This window comes from Crocuta crocuta, unplaced genomic scaffold (genome assembly GCF_008692635.1).
Source record: "Crocuta crocuta isolate KB4526 unplaced genomic scaffold, BGI_CrCroc_1.0 scaffold267, whole genome shotgun sequence".
NCBI classification, from domain to species: domain Eukaryota; kingdom Metazoa; phylum Chordata; class Mammalia; order Carnivora; family Hyaenidae; genus Crocuta; species Crocuta crocuta.
The window spans coordinates 401,949-427,025 of NW_027531899.1; the positions used below are offsets into that span (position 1 = coordinate 401,949).

The window sequence follows — 25,077 nt, forward strand, 5'->3', positions numbered from 1 at the left end:
TCTGACCTGGCCAGTTCTGGGGCAGGTGCCCAGAGCAGACACAGAGCAGGGGAAAGACTATGTGGGCAGAGGGCAGCAGGGGAATCATTCAAATTTGAGATCTGGCAATGCCTAGTTGGCTCGGTCAGCGGAGCGTGTGACTCTTGATCTCAGGGTTGTGAGTCTGAGCCCCACAACTGGCGTAGAGATTACCTAAAAATAAAATCTTTAGGGGCGCCTGGGTGGCTCAGTCAGTTAAGCGTCCGACTTCAGCTCAGGTCATGATCTCGCGGTTCGTGGGTTCGAGCCCCGCATCGGGCTCTGTGCTGACAGCCAGCTCAGAGCCTGGAGCCTGTTTCGGATTCTGTGTGTGTGTCTCTCTCTCCCTGACCCTCCCCTGCTCACGCTGTCTCTCTCTCAGAAATAAGTAAAAAAATATTTTAAAAAAAGAAAAAAAGAAAATCATTAAAAAGAAAAGAAACGGAAAACACCCAAATCTGAGGTCCTTTCTCCTCCAATTCTCCCAAACCCTCCTCCAACTTCCACCCGCTTCAGTCCTGCCCACTGCAGTCTGATTTATGAAGGTGTGAGACAGGAAGAGAAAGAGACAGAGACATCCAGAGAGTCAGGAGATGGTGGCTGAGAAAGACGTACAGGGAGAGATAAGCAGAGAGAAACAGAAAAGACACAGAGAGAATTAGAGACAGAACAGAGAGGAGAGACAGAGACTCAGAGATGCAGAGGATGAGAGAATGAGAGAGGCAGAGACATAAAGAGAGACAAAAGAGATTCAGAGGCAGAAGCAACGTGAGACAGATACAGAAATTCAGAGACAAACCACGAGAGACAGAGAATGGCCAGAAGGGCTGTGAACAGGCACCAGATAATGGGAGAGCCCAGCGCAGGACAGAAAGGCACTTGCCTGAGGTCGTGTGCAGCCACAGGCAGAAATTCAACCCTGAGGAGTAGAACCAAGTGCCTAAGACACCATCCCTGGCTCATTTTGCCCAGCCCCGAAACCCCAGATCAGACCAAAACCAGACGCAGAGCTCCAAATGGCGAACAAATAGAGTTTTGCCCCACTCCCCGGAAAATGGTCACTGCTGACCACGGGGATGGTGCTGCCGTCAGCCCGAGAGAGGCCAGTGGAGGATTCCCAAGGGATGGCACCCGCCCAAAGCATCATTCCAGCTGGCTGCCAGCCCGGGCCGCTCCCAAGGTAAGGCATGAAAGTGGAAGGGATTAAAAGTCACTAGGACAACTGGGTGTGGAGGGGCATGGGCTGTGGACAGAGGAGATTTAAGAGCCCCCACCCCCCCCCAGGCATACCCAGAGCTGCAGGGCACACACCTGGAGCAGACCGTACCACAGCTGCCCTGCAAGTTCAGCAGGTAAAGGGCCAGTTGCGGGTCACAGAGGAGGTGGGTGGCTCTCCAGAGAGGGGTCATCAGCATCATCTCCCTGCCACTAAGACTGGCAGGCATCTCCCTTGTCACCTCCCCCGGGGGGTTCTCACGGTCTCTGAGCCTGTGTCTCTGGGGCCCTCTGTGGCTCTCTGTTTGTTCATTTGACAAATGTTTTAGAGCTCACGGTGGGCTGGGCACCGGCTCTCGGTTACTGGCGCTTTACCCAGTGGGTGGCATCTGTGGAATGAGTCCCTGAGCGAACCCCTGATTCTTTTCTATCTGTTTCTGCTTCTGCCCCCTTCTCTGTCTCAGCCCGTCTTGGTGTCTCTTTCTGGGTGTCTCTGTCTAATGTTCGGTGTGTGTGTGTGTGTGTCTGTCCCTATGCATCTCTCTTTTCTGTCTGTCACTCTCTCTCTCTCTCCCTCACTCTGTTCAGCTCTGTCTCTCTTGCCCTTTATCTTTCAGTGCCCGTCTCTAAGTCTCTCAGGAAGTATGTTTCTCTCTGTCGCTCCACCTCTCTTCTGTCTTTCGCTCTGTGTCTTGATTTGTCTGTCTCTGTCCCTGTGTATCTCTATCTCTTATCACTGTCTCTGTGTGAGAGTCGGTCTCAAGATAGATGGTAGATGATGATAGACAGACAGATGATAGACAGACATCTACAGATATTTCGATATCCTGCTTGGTTTGTCCGTACCCCTCATTATCTCCATGTGTATCTCTGTCTCTCCGTCTCCATCTCTCCATCCGTCTCTATTCCGTTGCTGTCTCTCTTACTGTCGGTCTCTATGTATTTTGACTGCCTCTGCCTCTGTTTTCTCATGGTCCCTGTGCCCTTTCTCTCCTTCTCTCTCCCCACCCCCCACTTCTGTCCCTTCAGTCCCTGGTCTTTCCCTGTCCCGGCCTCTCTCTACCTCCTCCCTTCTCTCACTCTCTCTCTCTCTTTTTTTTTTTTTTACATTTATTTATTTATTTTGAGAGAGAGCACAAGCAGGGGAGGGGCAGCGAGAGAGGGAGAGGATCTCTTAGCGCAGAGCCCAAGGCTGGGCTCAAACTCACAGAACCACGAGACCATGACCCGAGCGGAAATCAAGAGTCCAGTGCCTGACGGACTGAGACACTCAGGTGCTCCCCTTTCCTTCTTTCCTTCTGCCCCCATTTCTAGGGTGCGGGGAAGGCAAGTGCCAGGAGCTGCAGAGCGAAGGGACCCCGCTCCCTCCCCAGTCCTGTGCTCCCCTGCTTTGCGCCCCAGATGCCCGAGGCTGCTTTCACCACAGACAGCATGAGCGCCGCCATCTTGTTCCTGCTCCTGGCTCTCGCCTGTGTGTTCCTGGTGCTCAGTTCAAGGGGCAAAGGCCGGCTGCCCCCAGGCCCTAGGCCTCTCCCACTCCTGGGAAACCTGCTGCAGCTTCGCTCCCAAGATATGCTGACCTCTCTCACCAAGGTGCAAGGACCTGCCTTGGGTGAGAGGGGAGGACCTGGGGGAGGGGTCCCAGGGTCCCAGACACCCTCCCCCACTTCCCCCGTGACATCTGTTTTCCTACCCTCAGCTGAGCAAGGTGTACGGCTCGGTGTACACAGTGTACCTGGGGCCCAGGCGCGTAGTGGTCCTCAGCGGGTACCAGGCCGTGAAGGAGGCTCTTGTGGACCAAGGGGACGATTTTAGTGGCCGTGGCGACTACCCCACCTTTTTCAACTTCACTAAGGGCAATGGTAAGCCTGCTCCCCATCTTCTCCCCTCTCCAATTCACCCCACGCTGAGGGAGGCGATAAGGGTAGGGGACTGTCCTCCCAATTTTAATGACACTCAGGGCTACTGATCTCACCAATGACACCAGCTGCGATGGAGCCACACAGTGCTAGTCTAGGTAGACTCAGTTCCATCTTCCCCATCCCCAGATCCCACCACCATCTTGAAATGCATTTCCACACCCATCCCCCAGCTCCATCCAACTCCAACCCCATTCTCATCCCAATCCTTGTCTCCAGCCTAACTACATTATCAAATTTCCGTCTCAGTCAAGTGGCCGAATTATCTGGCCCAGCCCACATTGTCCACCTCAACCCAGTCCTCAGTCAACCCTACCTCCATGTCCCCCATTCCAACTTGAACTTCACCTTTACCTGCAACACAGACTTCATCTCCCTCCAACCTCCATTCCCATAATGAACCCTCTCCCAAACCCCACGCTAAAATCTGTTATCAACCCATCCTGACCCTCTAGTCAAACTGAACTCCACCATTATTTTTCTCTCCAGCCCCAGCCCTATCTTCAATCCCAATCACCTACTGAAGTTGTCCGTCTCCAGTGCCATTTTCAACCCTAATCAAACTACCATAGGGGCANACCAGCCCCAGTACATATTCACCCAACCCCAAGCTCAATCTCAACCCTAATCTACTGGTCTTTCCGATTCTGTACAACTCCATTCCCATCAGCAACCTCAAACCCAATTTATCATCAATCCCATAATCCCCCCTTATCCCCCATTGTCATCCCTTCCCAACCCAAACCCAGGTTCATCCCTACCCAGCCAGCAACTCACATCAACTCCAAACCTCATCTGTCTCAATACCCTGTCCTCCTTAGGTTTGGAAATCACCTAGTCTTCTGGGTTTTCTTTTTTTTTTTTCCTTAAAAATTTTTTAATGTTTATTTTATTTTTGAAAAGGACAGAACATGAGCTGGAGAGGGGCAGAGAGAGAGGGAGACACAGAAGTGGAAGCAGGCTCCAAGCATCAAGCTGTCAGCACAGAGCCCAATGCGGGGCTCAAACCCACAAACCGTGAGATCATGGTCAGAACTGAATCTGGACACTTAACCAACTGAGCCACCCAGGAACCCCGTTTCTTTCTTTCTTTTTTTTTTTAACATAAATCTTTTATTCAAAGAAAGCCATAAGACGAATAAATGACAAAGGAAAGGGAGGGGGAGAAAGAGATAAAATTGGCAGAAAGTTGCTCTGATCTAAAAGGGGATCCTGAGGGCGCCTGGGGGGCTCAGTCAGTTAAGTATCTGACTTCGGCTCAGGTCAAGATCTCACAGTTCGTGGGTTCAAGCCCCGCATCAGGCTCTGTGCTGACAGCTCAGAGCCTGGAGCCTGTTTCCACTTCTGTGGAAAGCTGTCTCTCTGTTTCTCTCTCAGAAATAAATAAAACATTTTTAAAAATGAAAACATAAAAGGGGATCCTGGAGACCTACATCCTGAACTCTTCTCCCCCTAAAGAAACCCTGAGGCTCCTGTCCCCTTCACTAGGTGGGTGCCAGCTGCTCCAGGATTTGGAAGCAAAGAGCTCTAGTTAAAAGCAAAAACAGGGGCATCTGGGTGGCTCAGTCAATTAAGCATCCAGCTCTTGATTTCGGCTCAGGTCATGATCTCATTGTTCATGAGATCAAGCCCCACATCAGTCTCTCTCTCTCTCCCTCTCTCTCTGTCTCTGTCCCTCTCTCAAAATAACCTTTAAAACAAACAAACAAACAAAAATCCTCCTGTTGTGTATTGAGTACACATTCTACCTTCATGTCCCCTTCCTGGGCTTGATCTTCTGACTCACCTGTCAAAGTACATCAGGTGCAAGGAGGTGGAGACAGTAGCTGTTTCTTGCTACTTTCCGCACAGAAACCATCTGGATACATACCTTATCTGTTACTAGCTCTTCCTTACATAGTACAAAGGGTAACAACAGGGGTCTGCTGCTTCTTGGGTGTGTGCCTTTGGACAAGTGGCTTCCTCTCTCTGCCCCTGCGCTGGCTAGCATGAAAAAGCCGTTAGCTCCAAGTCAATGAGATAAGGCAGACAATGCAAGGCAATCAGTGTAGTGTTTTCTTCTCGAGCTTCTAGTTCTCTGCTTGCTCCAGGGAAATCAGAGATGAACAAGTGGGAGACCTTATCCAATGGTAGCCCATCACCAAACTGTGACTGCCTAGCGTAGCCAGGGCTGGAAGGGGGAGCTGTAGCCTGAGCCGGCCAGGGGAGGGCCAGCAAGAGCGTCGTGGAGGAAGGGGTCTCTAAGCTGAGACCTAGAAGATGAAGACCACCGATCAGGAGCAGACAGAGGTTGAAGAGTGTTCTGGAAAAAGGACTAGCCTGTGCAAAGACCCTGAGTCCAGGGAAAGAGGGTTCCTGGATGAGGTCCTAATGTCTCAGTGTTTATTTCTCTTGCTTTTCTCCCTCATTTGTTATTTCATTAACTAATAAGCAATCACCGGCACCTCCTGTGTGGTAAGCCCTGCAGCGGACAATGCTAGGGACATGGTGGTGACCAAGATAGCCCCTCCACCTCCCATCTTCTGAGCTTAGAGAAGGAGATAGCCCTGTGGCCAGACAGTGATAGTCCAGAGCGATCAAGTCTGTGATGAGGGAAACAGAGTGGATCACGTCTACGGTGAGGAAGCCCAGGGCCCTGTGGGAGCTCAGAGAAGGCACCTGACCCAGCCTGGAGGGTTAGGAAGGGCTTCCCCGGGAGGGGGTAGATTCCACACTCTCAGTCTCTCTCCCAGAAGACACTGGGAAAGGGGGATTCAGGTGGCAGTGGTGTTGGAAACAAGTCATCAGTTGAGCTGGCCCCTCCCTTTCTCACCAGGCCTCGCCTTCTCCAATGGGGACCGGTGGAAGGCCCTGAGGAGGTTCTCTATCCAGATTCTGCGGAACTTCGGGATGGGCAAGAAGAGCATCGAGGAGCGGATCCTGGAGGAAGGCAGCTTCCTGCTGGCGGAGCTACAGAAAACTGAAGGTGGGTCGATAGCCCTAACTCATATCCATCCTACTTAGTGGTCAGGACAGCCAGATAGGGAGGGCATGAGCTCAAAACTCCTGGAGGCTTCCCACTTGGCCCACGGTAAGAGTGGTGCCCCCTGGTGGTGGGTCAGCTCCAGGTGCTACGTTCTCCAAGGTATGGCAGCAAGATGGGTTATGTGGTTGCTGTTCCGTTGCGCCATCTCTGTGTGGTATTTTTAACGCAATTTGTATCATTGTGGTGGATGGTGATGATGACGACGACGACGACGATGATGATACTCTTGACTATGCACTCCTTACGGGGCCCTGTGTTAAGCACACTTCCACGCATAAGCCCCTTGAGCCTCAGAATGATCCATTTTGCAGATGAGGAAACAGAGGGCACAGAGATCAACTAACTGGCTTGAAATGATAAATAATAATAATAACAGTAATAATAATAATAATAATGCTAGTCAGTGGAGAAGCAAAGATTTAAACCTGTGTTTTGCCAACACCAAGGTCCACACTCCGCACACGAATGCACATTTACTGAGCGCTTCCTGGATACCAGGCACTACACTAAAACTCTTCACATATATGAACACATCCCACATCCCCTGAAACTCCAGGAAGTTATTACAGGTGATGAACCTGAGGCCCAGAAAGGTTATGTCACGCGCTCTGGAAGTGGCAGAGCTGGGATGTAAACCCAGCTCAAGGCTGCCCACCCATGGAAAAATAAGTGAAAAATAACCCACAATGGGGCACTTGGGTGGCTCAGGTAGCTGGGCATCCGACTTCAGCTCAGGTCATGATCTCACAGTCTGAGTTTGAGCCCCACGGAGCCTGCTTCAGATTCTGTGTCTCCCTCTTTCTCTGCCTCTCCCCTGTTCACGCTCTGTCTCTGTCTTTCTCAGAAGTAAATAAACATTAAAAAAAAAAAGCACTCACATGGTGCCTACCATATGTCAACACTGTTCCAAGAATTTCGTGTATATTACCTCCTTGAACAATCACCCAAACCTAAGAAGGAAGTCCTATTTTAAACCCCATTTTACAGAAGAAACTGAAAGACAGGCAGACAGCCCTCTACCCTGATCTCCAGATCTTGCTGGCTTTTGGCAGGAAAAGAAAATGTGGCCAGTCTTGCTGTGGGGTTGGAATGATGGGATGTAAATAAAGGAATAACTGCCTGAGTTAGTTTCCTGTGGCTGCTATTTAAAAAAAAAAAAAAAAAAAGCCACAAACTTAGTGACTTAAAGCAACACACATTTATTCTCTTACAGTTCTGGAATCCAAAGTCTAAACCTAAAACAGGTCCGCAGAGATGGCTCCTTCTGGAAACTCTAGGGGGGAATCCATTTCCTTGCCTTTTCCAGCCTCTAGAGGCCACCCACGTTCGTGGCCCCTTCCCCCTTCTTCAAAGCCAGCAATACAGCATCTCCCATGTCTATATTTCTCTCCCCCCCCATTCTTCCTTTTCATCATCACATCACCTTCTCTTACTCAGACACTTCTGCTTCAACTGTGATGACATTAAGCCCACTCAGATAAACCAGAACAATCTCCCCATCTCAAAATCCTTAATTTAATCCCATGTTCATGGGGGCGCCTGGGTGGCTCAGTCGGTTGAACGTGTCTAACTTCAGCTCAGGTCATGATCTTGCAGTTCATGAGTTTGAGCCCTGCTTCAGGCTCTGTGTTGACAGCTCAGAGCCTGGAGCCTGCTTCCTATTCTGTGTCTCCCCGTCTCTCTCTACCCCTCCGCCACTCATGCTGTTTCTGTCTCTCAAAAATGAATAAACGTTAAAACATTTTTTTTTTAAATCACATGTTCACAGGCCCTTAGAGATTAGGACATGAACATTTTGGAGGAGGGCATTATTCAGCCTACCACAGCACCCTGGTTTATACAGGCTCAGGATGGGCCAGGCCCATACCCAGCCACACTATGGACTCCTTCCACCAGCCCCATGAGCAGAAGACAATCATCGAGCCCATTTTACAGAGGAGAAAGCTGAGGTTGAGACAAGGGAAGTCAGTTTATCCAGGTCATACAGAGCTTAAGAGGCCAAGCCAAAATCCAAACTACATCTGACTCCAGGCTCAGTTTTCTGGGCCGTGCTGTGTGTCACGGCTACTGGGCTATTTTCTGTGATCTGTTCAGTGGTCAGATCATTGGGTGTCAGGTGTTGTGTCACTGTGTCGTTGCTGGGTGAGGCTGTAGTGTTGTCAGGCACTGATGTAGTATTGAGTTGTGTTGCATGCTGTGTGTTGTTTTGTGTGGTGTGTGCTGGCGGTCGCATGGTGAAGAGCGTCCTGTTCCCTTGCCCGGTGGTGCCGTGGACCGGCCGCAGGGTGTTGTGGCTTCTGCGTTGCCAGGTACTCTTGTGGTTGTTAGGACGCATGTTAGGTGGCCAGGAGTCTTCGCTTTGTGCCTCAAGTCACCCTGCATCGTTGGGTGCGATGTTGCGCACTCTAGTGTCATTGCCACTCAGGAATCCGGTGTGTAGCACGATGTGCCCCTTGGCTCATTCTGCCCCTGCCCTCAGGCAAGCCCTTCGACCCCACGTTTGTACTCAGCCGCTCGGTGTCGAACATTATCTGCTCGGTGCTCTTCGGCAGCCGCTTCGACTACGACGATGAACGTCTGCTCACCATTGTCCACCTCATCAATGACAACTTCCAAATCATGAGCACCCCCTGGGGAGAGGTCAGGAGGCCTAGCTGGCGGGGGTACAGGGTTGGGGTTCGTTCTGTCCTGGTCGGTTGACCCTGTCTGGCCCCGCCCCTTCACGTCTGGCCCCGCCCCGCCGAGCCAAGGTCACTCTCTCCACCAAGTTGCCGCAAACAGAGTCCCCGTCTCACCTCGGCCTCTCCAGAACCTAGCTGACCCTCAAGACTCCGACCGCCCGTGCCTACCTGCTCCACCGTGACCGCACTGGCATCCGCCCCCCACACCCTGCCTGACCCTCCAAACCCCTCCGACCCTCCCCCATCCGCAGCTGTACAACGTCTTTCCGAGCGTCCTGGACTGGTTACCTGGGCCGCACCGACGCCTTTTCCGGAACTTCGGGTGCATGAAGGACCTCATCGCCCGCAGCGTCCGCGACCACCAGGACTCCCTCGACCCCAGCTCTCCCCGCGACTTCATCGACTGCTTCCTCAACAAGATGGCACAAGTAAGCCCGGCCTGGAAGTCTCATCTCTGGTCTGACCCGCTGCCCCTGCCTCAAACCCACGAGGATCCGAGGTGGAGAATGATCTCCCTGCATCCGGGAAGTGCAGTTAGAACTCTCGGCTCTGCTAGGCTGGAGCCCGGAGACGCTCGGGGCCACGGCCAATTAACAGCTCATTAAGAAGTTCATTGTGGGCCCAGCGCTGGGAACTTCTCTATCCCGCCCCGCCCTTCCGCGCTCCCCAGTGACCTTGACCAAAGGAAGTTAAACAGAGGAGGGACTGAACTGACACCCAGCAGGGGTTGTGCAGATCTGAGCCCGTGGCCAGTGTCCGGGCGGGATCTCCTGGCCCAGCTCACAGCCCCGCCCCTCAATCTCCGCAGGAGAAGCAGGACCCGCACAGCCACTTCTACATGGATACCCTGCTGATGACCACGCACAACCTGCTCTTTGGGGGCACCGAGACCGTGGGCACCACGCTGCGCCACGCCTTCCTTGTGCTCATGAAGTACCCAAAAGTGCAAGGTGCGCGTGCCCCAAGCCTGCACACAGCGCCGCGGAGCACACCCGCTGGGCACGCGTGCCCCAGGCGCCTCGGCTCGCGCAGCTCTAAGCCCCGCCCAGCATGCGAGAACCCAAGCCTCCAGCTTACGCCCGCGACCCACAGCCAAACCCACAAACCCACACGGAGACCCACCCACACGGCTCCCGCGGTCCCCGCAGCTTGCCAGACCCCGGACCCCGCCCCGATGGTCTTGCTTTGTGGCCCACCTCTGACCCTGGCCACACACCACGCGTCCGACCTCGGAGCCTGGGATCTCCCAGTCCGCCTAGAGCCTGGTCCTGAGCCTCAGCCGCAGGGCCAGCCAGGAACCATCAGTCTGACCCACAGAGTCTGACTACCTGCCCACACAGCACGGTCTGCGACCCCATCTCCCCATCCGATCCGCCTCTGGGCAGATGCCGGAACCCTGGCCTCCAGCACAGTCTATTAGGGTCCAAGTCGCCTGCTCCCTCCTGGATCTTTCGGAGCTTACGCAAAACCCACCCACTCAACCCACCCTCTAGCGGGCCAGGTCCTCCCATCCCGGAGGGCCCCGCCCCTCCCAACGCCGCCCCAGGAGCCCTTGCACCAAACAAATTTTCGCCCTCACCTACGTCTCTCAAACCAACCCTTCCCTCCGTGGCCCCCGCTAACCCTCACAGGCACCTCTGCAGCGCCCCCCCCCCACACACACACACACACTGGGAAGCAGGGCCTGGGACCCCCCGCACGGAAGCACACCCCTCTTCCCAGCCCAGTCGAGCCCTCTGGTACCCTCGACTAGGCTCCCCTCTCCACCTCCAGCCCGCGTACAGGAGGAGATCGACAGCGTTGTGGGACGCGCGCGGCTGCCGGCGCTGGACGACCGAGCGGCCATGCCTTATACAGATGCGGTGATCCACGAGGTGCAGCGCTTCGCAGACGTCATCCCCATGAACTTGCCGCACCGCGTCACTCGGGACACAGCCTTTCGGGGCTTCCTGATACCCAAGGTGTGCTGGGCGCCTGACAATGGACCTCTGGCACACTAAACGAGGCACCCCAGATTTACTAATGGCATCTGGGGCTCTAGCAAGGGGGATCCCAGGGGCCCTAGCAATCAGTACTCTGGGCCTTAGCGACTGGCATCCCAAGCAGTCTTGGGATAACTGTTGGCATCCCAACAGACACCTGAGGCTCTTGAATCCAGGACTTCAGCCCCTTCCCAAGATCCTATTCCGTCCTATAATGGGCCGGATCCTGACCTGAACTCCAGACCTCTTCCCCTTGACAGGTTCCCTAACCCCTCTCCAGCATCCCCAGGGTCTGAGATTTCATCCTGGGGATCCCCTATGCCTAAGCACTGTCCTGAGACCCCTCTCTTTTCCCAGAAACCCCAAACCTGCTCTGACAAGGGGAGGTATCCCCCATTCCTGTGCACACAGCTTCCAGCACCCACTTGGGACCCCAGACAATGACACACGTTTCCTGAATCCCGGATGGTGTCCTATGCTTCACATCCTCTTCTCAAGCCCCTGGGACCTCCAGCCCTGTTCAATGGAAGTCTTAGATTGAGAACCTTCCAGATCTTCTACCCCACTGATTCTGCCTCCCTACCCACACAGGGCACGGATATCATCACCCTCCTTAATACAGTCCACTATGACCCCAGCCAGTTCCTGACACCCCAGGAATTCAACCCTGAGCACTTTCTGGATGCCAATCAGTCCTTCAAGAAAAGCCCTGCCTTCATGCCCTTCTCAGCCGGTGAGAACCACAGGGGCAAGAGTCAGGGTCTTTTGGGCCCCATATTCCTAAGTACATTCCTCAGTCCTTTTTTTTTTTTTTTTTTTTTTTTTTTTTTTTTTTTGTCTTTATTTATTTTGAGAGAGAGAGAGAGAGAGCATGAGCAGCGGAGGGGCAGGGAGAGAAGGAGAGAGAGGGAGAATCCTAAGCAGGCTCCCCTCTGTCAGCACAAAGAGAGACTTGGGACTCAGTCTCACCAACCCTGAGATCACGACCTGAGCCAAAGTCAAGAGCCAGAAGCTTCACGGACTGAGCCAAGGTGCACTGCCCACACACATTTTTCCCCCTCTTCAGTCCTAATTCCACTCTCAAGCCCTCTCACTTCATCATCTCACCACATCCTCAGCTTTGGATGTTCTCACTCTCAACTCTGCTCCTATAGGTAGAAAACGACTGAAATCCTTGCAGTGGGGAGGCGGGGAGGCAGGATTTTAATTCAACTTGGGGGGCGTGTCACCATCAGTCTCCCCGCTGGGTGGCGCAGGTGAGCAGTTCTAGTTTTCCTTGGCTTTGGTCTTGATCCTGCTACAAAAATATCTTTCCTGTTTAACCAAGTAGCAGAAATGCAAAGGAGGAATAATAGTAAGCCACTTACCATATTGCCTACTATGTGCCAGGCACTACTTTTAAGAAGACCCATTAGAGTGGTGGCTAAGAGTTAAGTTTTACAGCCAGACCCCAGCTCAGTCATCTAGCTATAACGGCCTTGGATATGTTACTTCACCCCTCTGTGCCTCAACTTCCACATCTATAAAGCGGAGAATGATAATTCCCACCTCTTGGAATTGTTATGAGGATTAACTTAGTATCAGTACACTGCCTAGAGTAACCTATCACGCAATATGACCTACATGGCATATGGTCTCATTTCTTTCCTGAATTTACCATCCACAACAATCTAACGAGGCACTATTATCATCCCCATTTTACATACCCAAACACTGGCTTGCGTAAGATCACATAACTAGTAACTGCAGAGTCGGGATTCGAACCCCTGAACTTGCCCTTGTATCAGCCAGATCCTTCTTGGTCCCGGATTTATTGAAAGCATCTTTACAGATCTTTAGAGGGGTGGGTCTGGAATGTCTCCAACCATTAGCGTCATATGTTTCCCTCCGAGAATTTGGGACCGGAGCCCCTCACCCCGTCTCGTCTCACCGCTCCTCCGCCACCTTCCCACCCCCGCAGGTCGCCGAGTGTGCCTGGGCGAGTCGCTGGCGCGCATGGAGCTCTTCCTCTACCTCACCGCCATCCTGCAGAACTTCTCGCTGCAGCCGCTGGGGGCGCCCGAGGACATCGACCTGACGCCGCTCAGCTCCGGGCTCGGCAACATCCCGCGGCCTTTCCAGCTGTGCCTGCGCGCGCGCTGACTTCGCGGCCCTTCTGGAAGGAGACCAGGAGGCCCGCCGCGGGGGGGCCGTCCTCTTCTCGTTCCGCTGTGCCCCCGATCCCTCTCGCTGCCACACTTGCTTCCTCGCACCCGAGCCCGCCGCCTACGCATCCCTCCATCCCCTCCATCTCGACCTGGTCTGGCGCGCGCCCCCCAGAAGCAGAGAAACGCGAAGGCAAGGGGAAGTGCCTGCCTCGTTCATATTGCGCGCCCTCTTGGGGGCTGTTTGTGTCATTTTCTAGTAAATTATAAAAGATTCAAACTGCCTTGGCTGAATTTCAGGGAGGACGGTCCCCCAGGATGGGGGAGAAGGAATGTCTGGCTGCAGAGAAAGGAGACGCCCCACTGGCTGGTTCTACCCTCACCCTTAGAAGGGCTGAAACTCGGGAGACACTGTTTCCTGGGGTAAGGGCTGCGAGGCCCTGGTGACAGAGAGGCGGGGAAACCAAGGCAGAGAAAAAGACAGCGGCCCAGAGGTCGACAAGTCGGCCCAGAGATGCAGTACAAAGATGGAGACGTGAGCAGGGAGAACTGAGGGACCCCGAGGTTGAGAAATAACAATTACTCGGACTTACACAGTGCTCCCTATTCACTCTAACACCCCCACTACAATCCCCCTGTGAGACAAAGCAGCGTGTTACACTTTTAGAGACTCTGAGAGGTGAAATGACTCGGCCAAGATCACATGGCCGGAAGGGGGCAGAGCTGGGACCGGGTCGCAGACTCCAACACGGGTCCCCTCCACCTTGCAAGGCAGAGACCAGAGCAATGCAGAGGAGTACAGGGACGGAGAAATGGGGAGACGGAGAGGAGAGAGAGAGACAAAGAAACAGAAATGGCCAGAGAAAGCCAGAGAGGAAGGGTGATGAAGGGGGGAAGGAGGCACCAGGAAGCCTGAAAGGCTATTCTTTTGTCTTGCAATTTCTTTTTCTTTTTTTTTAATTTTTTAAAATGTTTTATTTATTTTTAGGAGAGAGAGAGAGAGACAGCGTGAGCAGGGGAGGGTCAGAGAGAGAGGGAGTCACAGACTGAAACAGGCTCCAGGCTCTGAGCTGGCAGTCAGCACAGAGCCCGACGCGGGGCTCGAACCTACGAACCGCGAGATCATGACCCAAGTGAAAGTCAGCCGCTTAACCGACTAAGCCACCCAGGCGCCCCATTGTCTTGCAATTTCTCCCTCTCCGGTGGGGATGGCAGGCGAGGGGCCTCCCAGCCTGGGACAGGCCTTGTTAACCTGACATCCTGCTGACAGAAGTTTTCTCGATGAGCACACTGGCATCTTAAGCTCCATGGAGCCAGATTCAGAGCGGTGGTGCCCCCTGCCCCCAGCCACGGGCGGAGGTGGATTGGGTGACCCTACCCTAAACGGAGTCTCCCCAAGGCCATCCAGAGGCTGGGACACAGCACGATCTGCTGAGACTTATAGGCGGTCCCCACACCTATAGGCGTCGGCTCCTTAATCCCCATGCTGTTCCCATCACAGGCCAACAAGACGCAGAGGTGGAGACAGAGAGGGAGACTCAGAGGTCCTGAGAAAGAAAGAGGGGGAGACAGCAGAGAGAAACACATGGAAATACTGAAAAAGAGATGGAGAGACACAGAACAGAGAGAGGGATGCAGAGACAGATAGGAGAGATCGTGAAAACCAAAGACTAGGAGTGAGACAGAGAGACAATGGACAGATGCCCAGAGAGAAGGAATACAAGGAGATTCTAAAACAGAGATAAGAGGGGCGCCTGGGTGGCTCAGTCGGTTGAGCCTCCGTATTCGGCTCAGGTCATGATCTCGTGGTTCGTGGGTTCAAGCCCCACGTCAGGCTCTGTGCTGACAGCTCAGAGCCTGGAGCCTGTTTCGGATTCTGTGTCACCATCTCTCTGTCCCTCCCCCACTCATGTTCTGTTTCTCTCTGTCTCAGTAATAAAAATAAATAAATAAATAAATAAATAAATAAATAAATAAAACAGAAATAAGAGGGGCGCCTAGGTGGCTCAGTTGGTCAAGTGTTTGACTTCAGCTCAGGTCACGATCTTGAGGTTCATGAGATCTGGCCCTGAGTCACGGTCAGTGCACAGCCTGCTTGGGATTCTCTCTCTCCTTTTCTCTCTCTGCCCCTCTCCTACTCATGCTCTGTCTCTCTCTCAAAATAAATAAATAAACACACACACACAAAGACGAGTCAAAGACAGACAAGAAAAGAGACAGTCACAAAGATTCAGCAAAAGACAGAGGCTGAGAAAAATAGAGCGAGTTAAAGACAGAAACAGACAGAATTCAGGATACAGAGAGTCATGCATTCATTCAACAAACATTTACTGAGCACCCACTGTGTATTTTAACAGTGGGGATACAGAAATGAACAAATGTCAGCTCTTAGAGACCCAGAGAAAGCAGTTCATTGGAAAGCCTGACACAGTGGGATGGGGCCCGGTCAGGGGAGGGTACACCCAGCCACACCCCTGCTGTCTCTGGAGTCAGCCCCGAAAGCAGGGACCCTGCCCCACATCCCCTGCCAGTCATCAGGTTCCTGGACAGAATGGCCGACAGGGAGGGAGACTCATGGCTGAGGACATGGTAGGGAGATAGAGGCCGGGAGGCAGGGAAGAGGCAGATGAAGGGATGAAGCGACAAACTGGGAGGGATTACGGGTATGAACAGAAGCAGATACTGAGAGTAAAACAGAAAGAGAAAAAGATGAACAAAGAAACAGAACTTGAGAGTGAAGAAGACTTTGAGAGAGGAAACAAAGAGACAGAGACACTGAGACACACGCCCAGAAACAAGCCCAGTTCCAGACAGTGCACAGCCCCCACCCTCTCCCCACGGCTGGGCCCTGTGCCAGGCACCTGTCGGAAGGCTAGAGCCGGTGAGGCAAGGCCAAGGTGAGGCAGGTGCCGGGGGGCGGGGGGGGCTCATTCCTGAACAGTGTTTTGAGCTCTGACTCAGCCCCATCCCTAAGCCTACCCCTGGGCACCCTGTGCCCTCCAGCCCACACCCTCAAGCGTGGCCGTCCCGGCCTGGCCCCGGGGGAGGGGATGCCCAGCAAGGCTTTTGGGAAACTGGAGACATGGGGTGCGGCAGCATGGACAAAGGACATCTGGGGACATCTGGGAATGAGAGCACTGGGAATAGAGGTGGTGGGCGTTCAGGGCAAGGCACCCAGGAGTCATAAAGACAGCAGAGAAGTGCCAGGCTGTTAGGTATGTCACCAGCAGTGTTTTTAGGAGTCAGGAACATCTTTAGCAATCAGAAGTATAGAGTACAGCATTCAGGGGGTCTCGGACCTAAAGGTGGCCTGGGCATTCAGAAATGCACACCGACAGGCCAAGTAAGACGACCCAAAGGACCCAAAGGCTCGGCAGGGAGCCCCTGTTGGCCAGATGTATTGACACAGAAGATGCAAACAAAGTTGCCAAATAGGGCAGGCCGGGCTGTCACAACAGTGAGAGAGCTGGGGGGCTGGGTGGAGACCTTGGACTGGGGACTCTGCAGGATGAGCGGTCTCTGGAGACGCCCACCTCTCCCCCTCCCGGTATCCGCCCCTGCTCCTCCACCCAGGACCCGAAGGGAATCACATAAAGGCAAAGGGGGGCAGGCATGGAGGATGCGGCATGATGGTCACGGGCGTCACAGCGCTGCTGCTGCTGCTGCTGCTGCTGCTGCTGCTGGCGCTAGCCAGGCGGGACTGGGGTGCACAGGGCACTCAGCCTCGGGGGGTCCTACCCCCCGGGCCCACGCCGCTCCCGTTGCTGGGGAACTTGCTGCAGCTGGAGTCTGGACGCCTGGACCATGCACTCATGGAGGTAGCCCAGAGAGCAGGGTGGCGGGGGGCAGAGTTCTGGACTCGTGGAGGTGGGGCTGGGGGCTGGAAGTCCTGGTTCTCTGAATGATGACAGCTGAGGGCTGTGACCTATGAGTCCTGGGGACGGTCGAGGGGCCTGGAGTCCTGTGTTCCAGGAAAGGAGGAAACTAGGGGTGGAAGCTGGGAGCCCAGGCAACTGTTTGAGGGAGGAGAGGGACAGCGGGCCTGAGATCCAAGTGCCGCTCCCTCCCTCCCGCCCTAGTTCACGGGTCCTGAGGAACAGCCTAGTGTGGGAAGTCAGATCGGGGATGGGGGGCGGGGGGGAGTGCAGAGAGGTCTGCTCTCCTGGTTCAGGGTGGGGAGGGGAGTACCGAAGGCCCAGACGCCTAGTTCTGAGGATGCAAAGGGCTCCAGACCTGGTCTTCCAGACCTTGAGGGAAGAGAGGGGCTGGGGATCCTGGGCTCCTGTGGATGAAGCAGGAGGTGGGGATCTGAGCTCCTCGGCCAGGAACGAGGGGCTGAAATGGGGATTCCTGGGTCCGAAGCTAGAGAGAGATGGGGTCGGGGCTCTGGGGTGGAAGAGGGGGTCAAGAGTCCCGACCGGGACCCGCTGAGCACCGGCTCTGCGCAGCTTTCTGGCCGCTGGGGCCCGGTGTTCACAGTGTGGCTGGGCCGGCGCCCTGCAGTGGTTCTGTGCGGCTACTCGGCGCTGCGGGACGCGTTAGTGCTGCAGGCGGATGCCTTCTCCGGCCGTGGGGCCATGCCTGTGTTTGAACGCTTCACTCGCGGAAACGGTGAGCCCCCGGCGGCGGCGGCGGCGGCGGCGGAAGTGCTGGCCGGGACCACCCAGTTCGAGCGATTTAAAGGGCTGGACCGGGGAAATGGGGCGGTGCCTAATAGAATGAAGGCCAATGAAGGCAAACAGCAAGACGGTGGGGAGGAGCTAAAAGGGACGGTATGGGAGAGCGGGACTGGCTCTCGTGCAGCCAATAGAAGAGAAGAGCCTAAGAGTCAAAGCCAAAGAGATCAGGCACTGGTAAGGCATCGAGACCAGTAGAGGCCAATGTGCGGATAGGACCGAGAAGGCGGGGTCTGCAGCCGGGAGGCCTGGGAAGCCGCAGAGTGAAGGGTGGCGAGGAAGCCGACTCCAAGACTGGACGCTTCAGGACGGGGCGTGGTCAACTCCCCGAGCCGCCCCTTCTCTGCCCCATCTCCAGGCATCGTGTTTTCTAACGGGCAGCGCTGGCTGACGCTACGAAATTTTGCACTGGGAGCACTTAAGGAGTTCGGGCTGGGAACGCGGACCATAGAGGAGCGCATCTTGGAGGAGGCGGCTTGTCTGCTTCGCGAATTCCAAGCTACCATTGGTGCGGCCCGGTCGGGAAAGGAGAGGGACCTTTTGTGGATGTGACCAAATGATGAAGAAAGGGTTGGTGGGGCACCTGGCTGGCTCAGTCAGTAGAGTGTGGGACTCTAGACCTCGGTATGTTTCAGCACCGTGTTGGGTGTAGAGATTTCTTTAAAAAGGAGGTGGGACACGGGAAGGCATTTGTAGTGGAGTGAAGTCAGTAAGCAAAGCCACCGCATTAAGACCCCGTCCTGTTCCCACCTCCCCAGGAGTGCCGTTTGACCCCCGGAGGCTACTAGATAATGCCGTATCTAATGTAATCTGTTCGGTGGTCTTTGGGAACCGCTATGGCTATAAGGACCCCGAGTTCCTGAGGCTCCTGGACCTCTTCAATGACAACTTTCGCATCATGAGTTCCAGATGGGGTGAGGTGAGAGGGCCCACCCCAGTCCCTTCCTCCCACGCGGAACCTATGCCAAGCCCCGATTACATACACTTTGCCTCCATTGGATCATTAGATTGAGAGTCTTAGAATCTTGGAAGGGAAGAGTTCTAGAACTTAGAACTTCAAAGTCCTAGTGCAAGGGCACCTGGGTGGTTCAGTATGTCAAGTGTCCAACTCTTGATCTCAGCTCAGGTCTTGATCTCAGCGCCATGAGTTCAAGTTCCGAGTTGGGCTCTAGGCTGGGAATGAAGCCCACTTAACAAAAAGAGCAAAGTCCCGGTGCAGTTTCCCACAGTGGTCTTGCTCAAGGTTCAGCTGCCATCTTGTCCCCCCAGATGTACATTTTCCCCTCCCTCCTTGACTGGCTCCCGGGTCCGCACCACCGAATCTTTCAAAACTTCACGGAGCTTCAGGTCTTCATCTCTGAGCAAATCCAGCAGCACCAACAGGCGGCAGCCTGGGGAGCCCCGCGATTTCATCGCTTGCTTCCTTGATCAGATGGAGAAGGTACAGACCCCCATTACCCTAAGTTCTACCCACGCCGCCCACCAAGAGGTGCCAGACACGTGGCACCCACCCATCTCTGTACGCAGGAACAGAAAGACCCGGAGAGCCATTTCCGCGAGGAGACGTTGGTGATGACCACACACAATCTTTTCTTTGGGGGCACTGAGACCACAAGCACCACTCTGCGCTTTGGGCTCCTTATTCTGATGAAGTACCCTGAGGTGGCGGGTCCGTGAGCTGGAAAGCCTGGGATGAGGGGCCAGGGCTTGGGGACGGCTGGGGGTCGGGGCACGCGCAGCTCACGCCTTCCGCCCATCCCAGCCAAAGTGCAGGCCGAGCTGGACACCGTGGTAGGTCAAACGCGCATGCCGAGGCTGGAGGACCGCGAGCGCCTGCCCTACACCAACGCCGTGCTGCACGAGATCCAGCGCTTCACCAGCGTGCTGCCACTAGGGCTGCCCCGTGCACTCACCCGGGACGCCCACCTGCGTGGCTACTTTCTGCCTAAGGTACCCACGGAGCACAGGGATTCCGCGTGGGGCCCCACAGCGCCTAGAACCTACAACATCAGACCTGAGCGTATACGATTCTGAGTCAACAAAGCGGTGGGAGCAGAAGGCCCACCTTCCCAGCGGCTTCTACGTGGGGTCTTGGATGGATGAAAGGCTGTGGCTAACCAAGTCTGCAGGGTAATAATCCCTGTGTCCCCCCACCCAGGGCACCTTTGTGATTCCTCTCCTTATGTCTTCACACCGGGATTCCCACCCAATTCAAGGACCCAGACTGCTTCAACCCCACCAACTTCCTGGACGACAAGGGCGAGTTCCAGAGCAAAGATGCCTTCATGCCCTTTGCCCCAGATATGGGCCAGGAAGGGAGGGGACAAGCCTGGGCAGCGTCCCCCTCCCCTCTCAGCCGCACGGTTCACATCCAGCATCCCCATCCCCGTGTCCTCAGGCAAGCGGATGTGCCTGGGTGCAGGCCTGGCGCGATCCGACATCTTCCTCTTCCTCACCGCCATCCTGCAGCGGTTCTGCCTGCTCCCTGCGGGGAGCCCCGGCGGCATCGACCTCACCCCACGGTACACCGGCCTGGGCAACATCCCTCCAGTCTTCCAGCTCCGCCTGGTGGCCCGCTGAGGCCAGGCTCAGCTGGCCTCGGCTCGCTGGCTCGCACACTTCCTTACCTGCCTTGGTCAATAAAGGCCCTGAATTGCAAACAGACAGGTCTCCTTACCAGTAAGAAGGAGTGGAAGAGTCAGAGGTTTGCAGCTCTGAGGTAAACTTTAATTTCTTGGCTGACAGGACTTTTCACGCCCATGCTCCTCCCAGCACCTCTTTTGCCCACGTAGTGGCAGCCTAGTCCAAAAGGTGCCGTGGCCACAGCGGTTGGGGAGTCACTTCACATTCCAGGCTGGAGGAGTTGGTGGGGGGCGGGGCTTGGAGATACTCCCTCCTCCCCAACAAACCTTTGCCAGCATTAGGCCATGACATCCCCACCCCTAATCCTGTATCCTGGTCTCCACGTCTGAGGAGCGCGAGCAGACAGGGCAAGCCACAGGCCCCGAGCTCCAGGGACGGTAGTTCCCAACGCTGGCCCCTGCCCAGGTCACAGCCCCAGCCGCCATCAAAGGGCAGCAGAGGTCTCTCCTCCTCCTCGGTCCTCAGCGTCAGACGGAGCCCTCCACACCAAGCAGGACAGAGGCCAAGGCGGAAGCAGCAGCGGTGGCAGAAAAGGAGCAGGCACCAAGACGGGCGGTGCGGGGCCAGCGGCTCTCCCGAAGTCAGGGCAAGCGGTCTGTCCGTGCAGCTCTGGCGCTGGCCGCTAGGTGGGCGTAGTCGGCTGTGAGACAGGTACTTGCACACCTTTCTGCCCAGATGCTGGGAGTAAGAGGGGAAGAGGGGAGTCATCAGGGAAGGGACAGAGGCCAAGAAGAACCGGGGAAGATGGGAGGAGAGGACCAGAAGAAATGGGGCTCACGCTGGGGGTGCCAGGAAAGTGGGCTGTCCAGAGAAGATGGGCAGAGGGGAGAAAAAATGAGTCATAAAATTTAGTTAGGAGATTGACAAGGTCAATCATGGGACTTGAGGCCTTGTGAGGCACGTGGAACAGTAAGGGTTTGAGGGAGGGGATGCCGTTTGGGAAGCAGGTACCTAGCTGATACTTGTCTTTGGCTGCTGCCCGCTCCTTGGCATCAAAATACCAGACAGTGATGGCGTACCTGGGGACCAGAGCAGCCCCAAAGGGCAGTAAGAGATTACTCTTCTTCAGTTCCAGCCACCATATCCAGTGACACTAAAGTTCACCCTTCTGAGCCTGGGTCTGTTCCCACCTAGGCCCCTCCAGGCACCGCGCCACTCCCTGGCCACTCCCGGGGTCTGACAAGTCTTGGCGGCACAGAACAGCCCGCCTGAGCACATCCCCACAAGCATGGGTCATACCTGGTGGCATAGGCTGGTTTCACCTCATGGGGGTTCCGCCGATCAGACCAGAAAATGAGCAACCGATCAAAGAGTGGCTCGATGTTGGCCACCACAGGCCGGCCCTCGGGGAAGATCTGCAGCAGGCCGCCATGCACCTGAGGGCAGGCCGCGGATGAGGCAGGAGGCTGGTGGGCCCGGCCCCAAGCCTCAGCCTTGCCCTGCCCTGCCCTCTGGAGCCTACCAAGGGGACGTGGCAGGGACACACATCACTCCCTCCCACCACTCAGGTTCTTACAGTGAAGGACAGCCCAGAGTCTGCCTCACCTTGGAGCCTGGCAGGAAATAAAGACAGGAAATGGGATTGGGGTGGGGGGTGGGGGGGGACAGGGCAGACAGCAGGATNGCTGGAGAGGAGGAAGTGCGATTTCCCAGGAAAAGCCAGCCTGCGGGCCAACGGGCCTGCCCCGCTGTGGACTAAGAGGAACGGGAGGCTGCCAGAAGTGGAGCTGGAGCGGCAAATGGAGCAGATGCAGCCGCCTCACCCTCACCCCTACCTTGACGTCCCAGTTCTGATTCAGGTAATAGATACAGGTGACGCAGCGGCCATCGCCATGGGGATTGTCAACATGCCTCACGTACCCCAGCCCGTTGCCTGGGTAACACGCCACCATGGCCTGGCAGAGACAGACGGAGGGGGGTTTACTGGGGCTAGGCAGGGATATTTGGAGACGCAGCCGTTGCCTCCTCTTTCCCACCCCTCCGTGCCCCTTGTCTGTGCCCAGACTCCTCTAAGCTCCAGCCCCCAGACTTTCTTCTACCACCATCCACCAGAAACCTCAGCTCTTGGGCCTGAATAACTCACTTTCCCCACACACATGTTCAGAGCCTGGCACCCAGATAGGGCTCAATAAGCAACTGAAAGTTTTACTTTTTAAAGATAACCTGACCCCGCTCCCCCACCCCAGACCTTGCAGTGGGCTAAAACCCATTTACATGTTTTCTGGTATGGAAGAAGGTGGCCTCAGTGCTCTATACCACGGGCTTGACCCTGGCTTCAGAGTGCAATCACCTGGGATGCAGATGCCCAGGCCCATCTCCAAGGTTCTGAAAGGTGGAGCCTGGAAATTTTAAAGGTTCCCCAAGCAATTCTAATGTACAGCAATGCAGAGGGCTGCTGCAAAGAACCCCCACTGGGTTGTGTTTCCTACGCATATGATAAGGTACCCAAGCCCTGAGTGTGACTAGGACCTGAGATCGAACCCCCACTCCAAGGATGACCCGCTTGAGTAGCCCCTGACAGTCTCATCCCTTAACGGGCCTCATCTGTAATAAACACCCTCTGTTTACAGCCCTCTGATCTCTGACCCCCACACACCTAACAGAACTCACTCCAGGTCGTGGCTTCAGTGTGTACAGGTCTGGCCACAGGGTCTGACCTCCTCCTGCTGGTGGGTGCCGTCCCCCTGGCCAGCCTTGACCACGTGGAGGCCTAGGCCCTGGCCGCTCGGGGTGCCTGTTTCTCTCATTAGGGAGCTGACAGAAACATTCCTGCAGACCTAACTCCCAGGTTCAAGTCCCAGTGCTGCCACACCAGCTGTAACATCAAGCGAGAGACTTCACTTCCCTGTCTCAGGTCCCTCGTCCATGAAACGGAGCTGATAAACTACCTCACAGGTGGTTGTGGGAAGCCAACAAGACAAATGTCTGGGCAGACGCCAAGCAAGAGGCCTATCACACGCAGAGCCAAAGCACAGACAGAAACGACACTAAAACAACAAAAAAAGTCCCTATTCTCCCCTTTGCCCAAAGCCACTTGGAAGGACTGCACAGGACAAACGGGGAGCACTGGCAGGCAGCCCCTCCAGCTCCTTGGACCATCTGTCTCGACGCCTTGACCCCACATTGGTGCCAGGCCAGAGACGGGCAGCTGATGCCTCCACCACCACTCAGCCACACCTGTGGGCCACAGCCCTGAGATAAACATTCCCGATCGAGAAGATTGGCACCTGCTGCCAAAACAGGAGACTCGCCTAGCACTCTGGGGGCGGGGCAGGCCAGGCCGACTCGATCCTCAGCCTTCTCCGACACGGCCGTGCCAGGGCTCAGCCCAGCATCAATGGTAAGGAGCGCTGCATTAAACACGTGGACCCGCAACCGCGCAGCGCCTGCCCTGGGGAGGGGCGGCCAGGAGGCCCTTGGCTGGGTCAGGCCACCCAGCAGGGGAGAGCCATGCTTCTCTCTGGCAGCCCCAGGGCAAGACCTTGGCCCCCACAACCCCGGGTTCAGAAAAACCTTCTCTGCACTGCTCACTCCCTGCAAACGGGCCAGTGCTCTGAGTAACCACCGACTAGGAGGAAAGGAGGTGGCCGTACCCAGGTGGCCTGCCACCAGTGGATCACTGATTAGGGATGGGCGAGCCCTCCCCAGAGGATCCTAGCAGAGATTTTGCTGGTTCTGCCCAAGGACGGGGTGGAGAAGAGAGTTCAGTGCCGCAGCCTCTTTCCCACGATCCATCCCCACAGCAAGAGGCCCTTTTCTCCAGCTCTTCACTGCTCAAATCCCCTCAAGACCCCAAGAAAATACAAAACATAAATTTTGTATTTTCACAGCCTCAGCCTCCAAGGCCACCCATCTCATCTACTGTCCCCATCACGCTGCTCCAGCACCTCAGGCCTCCTCACTGCTCTCTGAGCAGGCTAAGCTCAGCCACCAGGCCTCTGCACCTGCTTGGAACACACTTCCTCTGGCCCTCCCTATTATTCACGTCTCAGGTCCAAGGGCACCTTGAGTATCCAGATGCAGGCACCTGGGGCCGATCTTCCATTCTACCTTCTCAATGTGAAATCAGCACAGGTCCTTGTTTACCTAGAACTGGCCCGACAGGCAGGCTCACGGAAGCCTCTGGGGCCGAGCTGGTCTCCCTAGCGCCCAGGCGGTAGCTGCTGACTGAAAACACTCCTCTTGGGTCTCAGGGACTCCAACCTGTCCGGCCCTGCACACCCTCACACAGGTCTCCCACCATGCACGCAGGGACGGCGTCTATATTCTGGCATGGAACGGGAGTGGTGCGTGAAGGCTGGGCACAGAAACAGGCCCTTTAAATTTTTTAAATTTTTTTTTTCTTTTTAATGTTTTATTTATTTCTAGGAGAGAGAGAGAGAGAGAGAGCGTGAGCAGGGGAGGGTCAGAGACAGAGGGAGTCACAGACTCTGAAACCGGCTCCAGTCTCTGAGCTGGCAGTCAGCACAGAGCCCGACGCGGGGCTCGAACCCACGAACCGCGAGATCATGACCTAAGCGAAAGTCAGACGCTTAACCGACTAAGCCACCCAGGCGCCCCAGAAACAGACCCTTTAAACTCCCACCAATCCCCCCACTGACACACACCATGGCCCCAGAGAGGCATCTACTTCCTGCTCCCACAAGGGAAGGGACAACAAGCAGAGTGGCATGGAAGTTTGCTCCTCGCCCTCCCATCTCAGGGAAGGGGCAGCTCCTATCAGCACCAGGAGACTAAAGAATTAAGGGCTACTGGTGACAGTGTGCCAAAAGTC

The 25,077-nt window shown here is 55.3% G+C and overlaps 3 protein-coding genes across 4 annotated transcripts in view; 2 read left to right on the forward strand and 1 right to left on the reverse strand.

Moving 5' to 3' along the window:
- Positions 1-2,634: 2,634 nt before the first annotated feature.
- On the forward strand, positions 2,635-13,065 carry LOC144239718 (cytochrome P450 2F5). The gene is made up of 9 exons (XM_077773881.1): positions 2,635-2,826; positions 2,933-3,095; positions 5,968-6,117; positions 8,657-8,817; positions 9,110-9,286; positions 9,667-9,808; positions 10,632-10,819; positions 11,432-11,573; positions 12,801-13,065. Exons 1-9 carry the CDS (start codon positions 2,635-2,637, stop codon positions 12,980-12,982), a joined length of 1,497 nt encoding a protein of 498 aa, XP_077630007.1. The 3' UTR covers positions 12,983-13,065.
- Positions 13,066-16,613: 3,548 nt separating this feature from the next.
- On the forward strand, positions 16,614-20,284 carry LOC144239735 (cytochrome P450 2F2-like). Its single transcript, XM_077773900.1, is given in 11 exon segments — positions 16,614-16,802; positions 17,433-17,595; positions 18,019-18,168; positions 18,419-18,579; positions 18,930-19,042; positions 19,044-19,101; positions 19,188-19,329; positions 19,423-19,610; positions 19,819-19,860; positions 19,862-19,967; positions 20,059-20,284. Coding segments are annotated over 11 exon segments (1,494 nt in total). The 3' UTR covers positions 20,241-20,284.
- Positions 20,285-20,365: 81 nt separating this feature from the next.
- The window catches only part of EGLN2 (egl-9 family hypoxia inducible factor 2), an 8,750-nt gene continuing 4,038 nt past the window's right edge, over positions 20,366-25,077 (reverse strand). The window contains exons 3-6 of one of the 2 annotated variants that reach the window (XM_077773656.1): positions 22,079-22,198; positions 21,543-21,679; positions 21,255-21,322; positions 20,828-20,981 (exon numbers count right to left, since the gene is read on the reverse strand). In XM_077773656.1, coding sequence (XP_077629782.1) covers positions 20,926-20,981; positions 21,255-21,322; positions 21,543-21,679; positions 22,079-22,198 — 381 coding nt within the window. In that variant the 3' untranslated portion in view covers positions 20,828-20,925. Of the gene's footprint in view, positions 20,982-21,254; positions 21,323-21,542; positions 21,680-22,078; positions 22,199-25,077 lie in introns of both variants that reach the window. The other variant, XM_077773655.1, reaches the window with a different exon arrangement.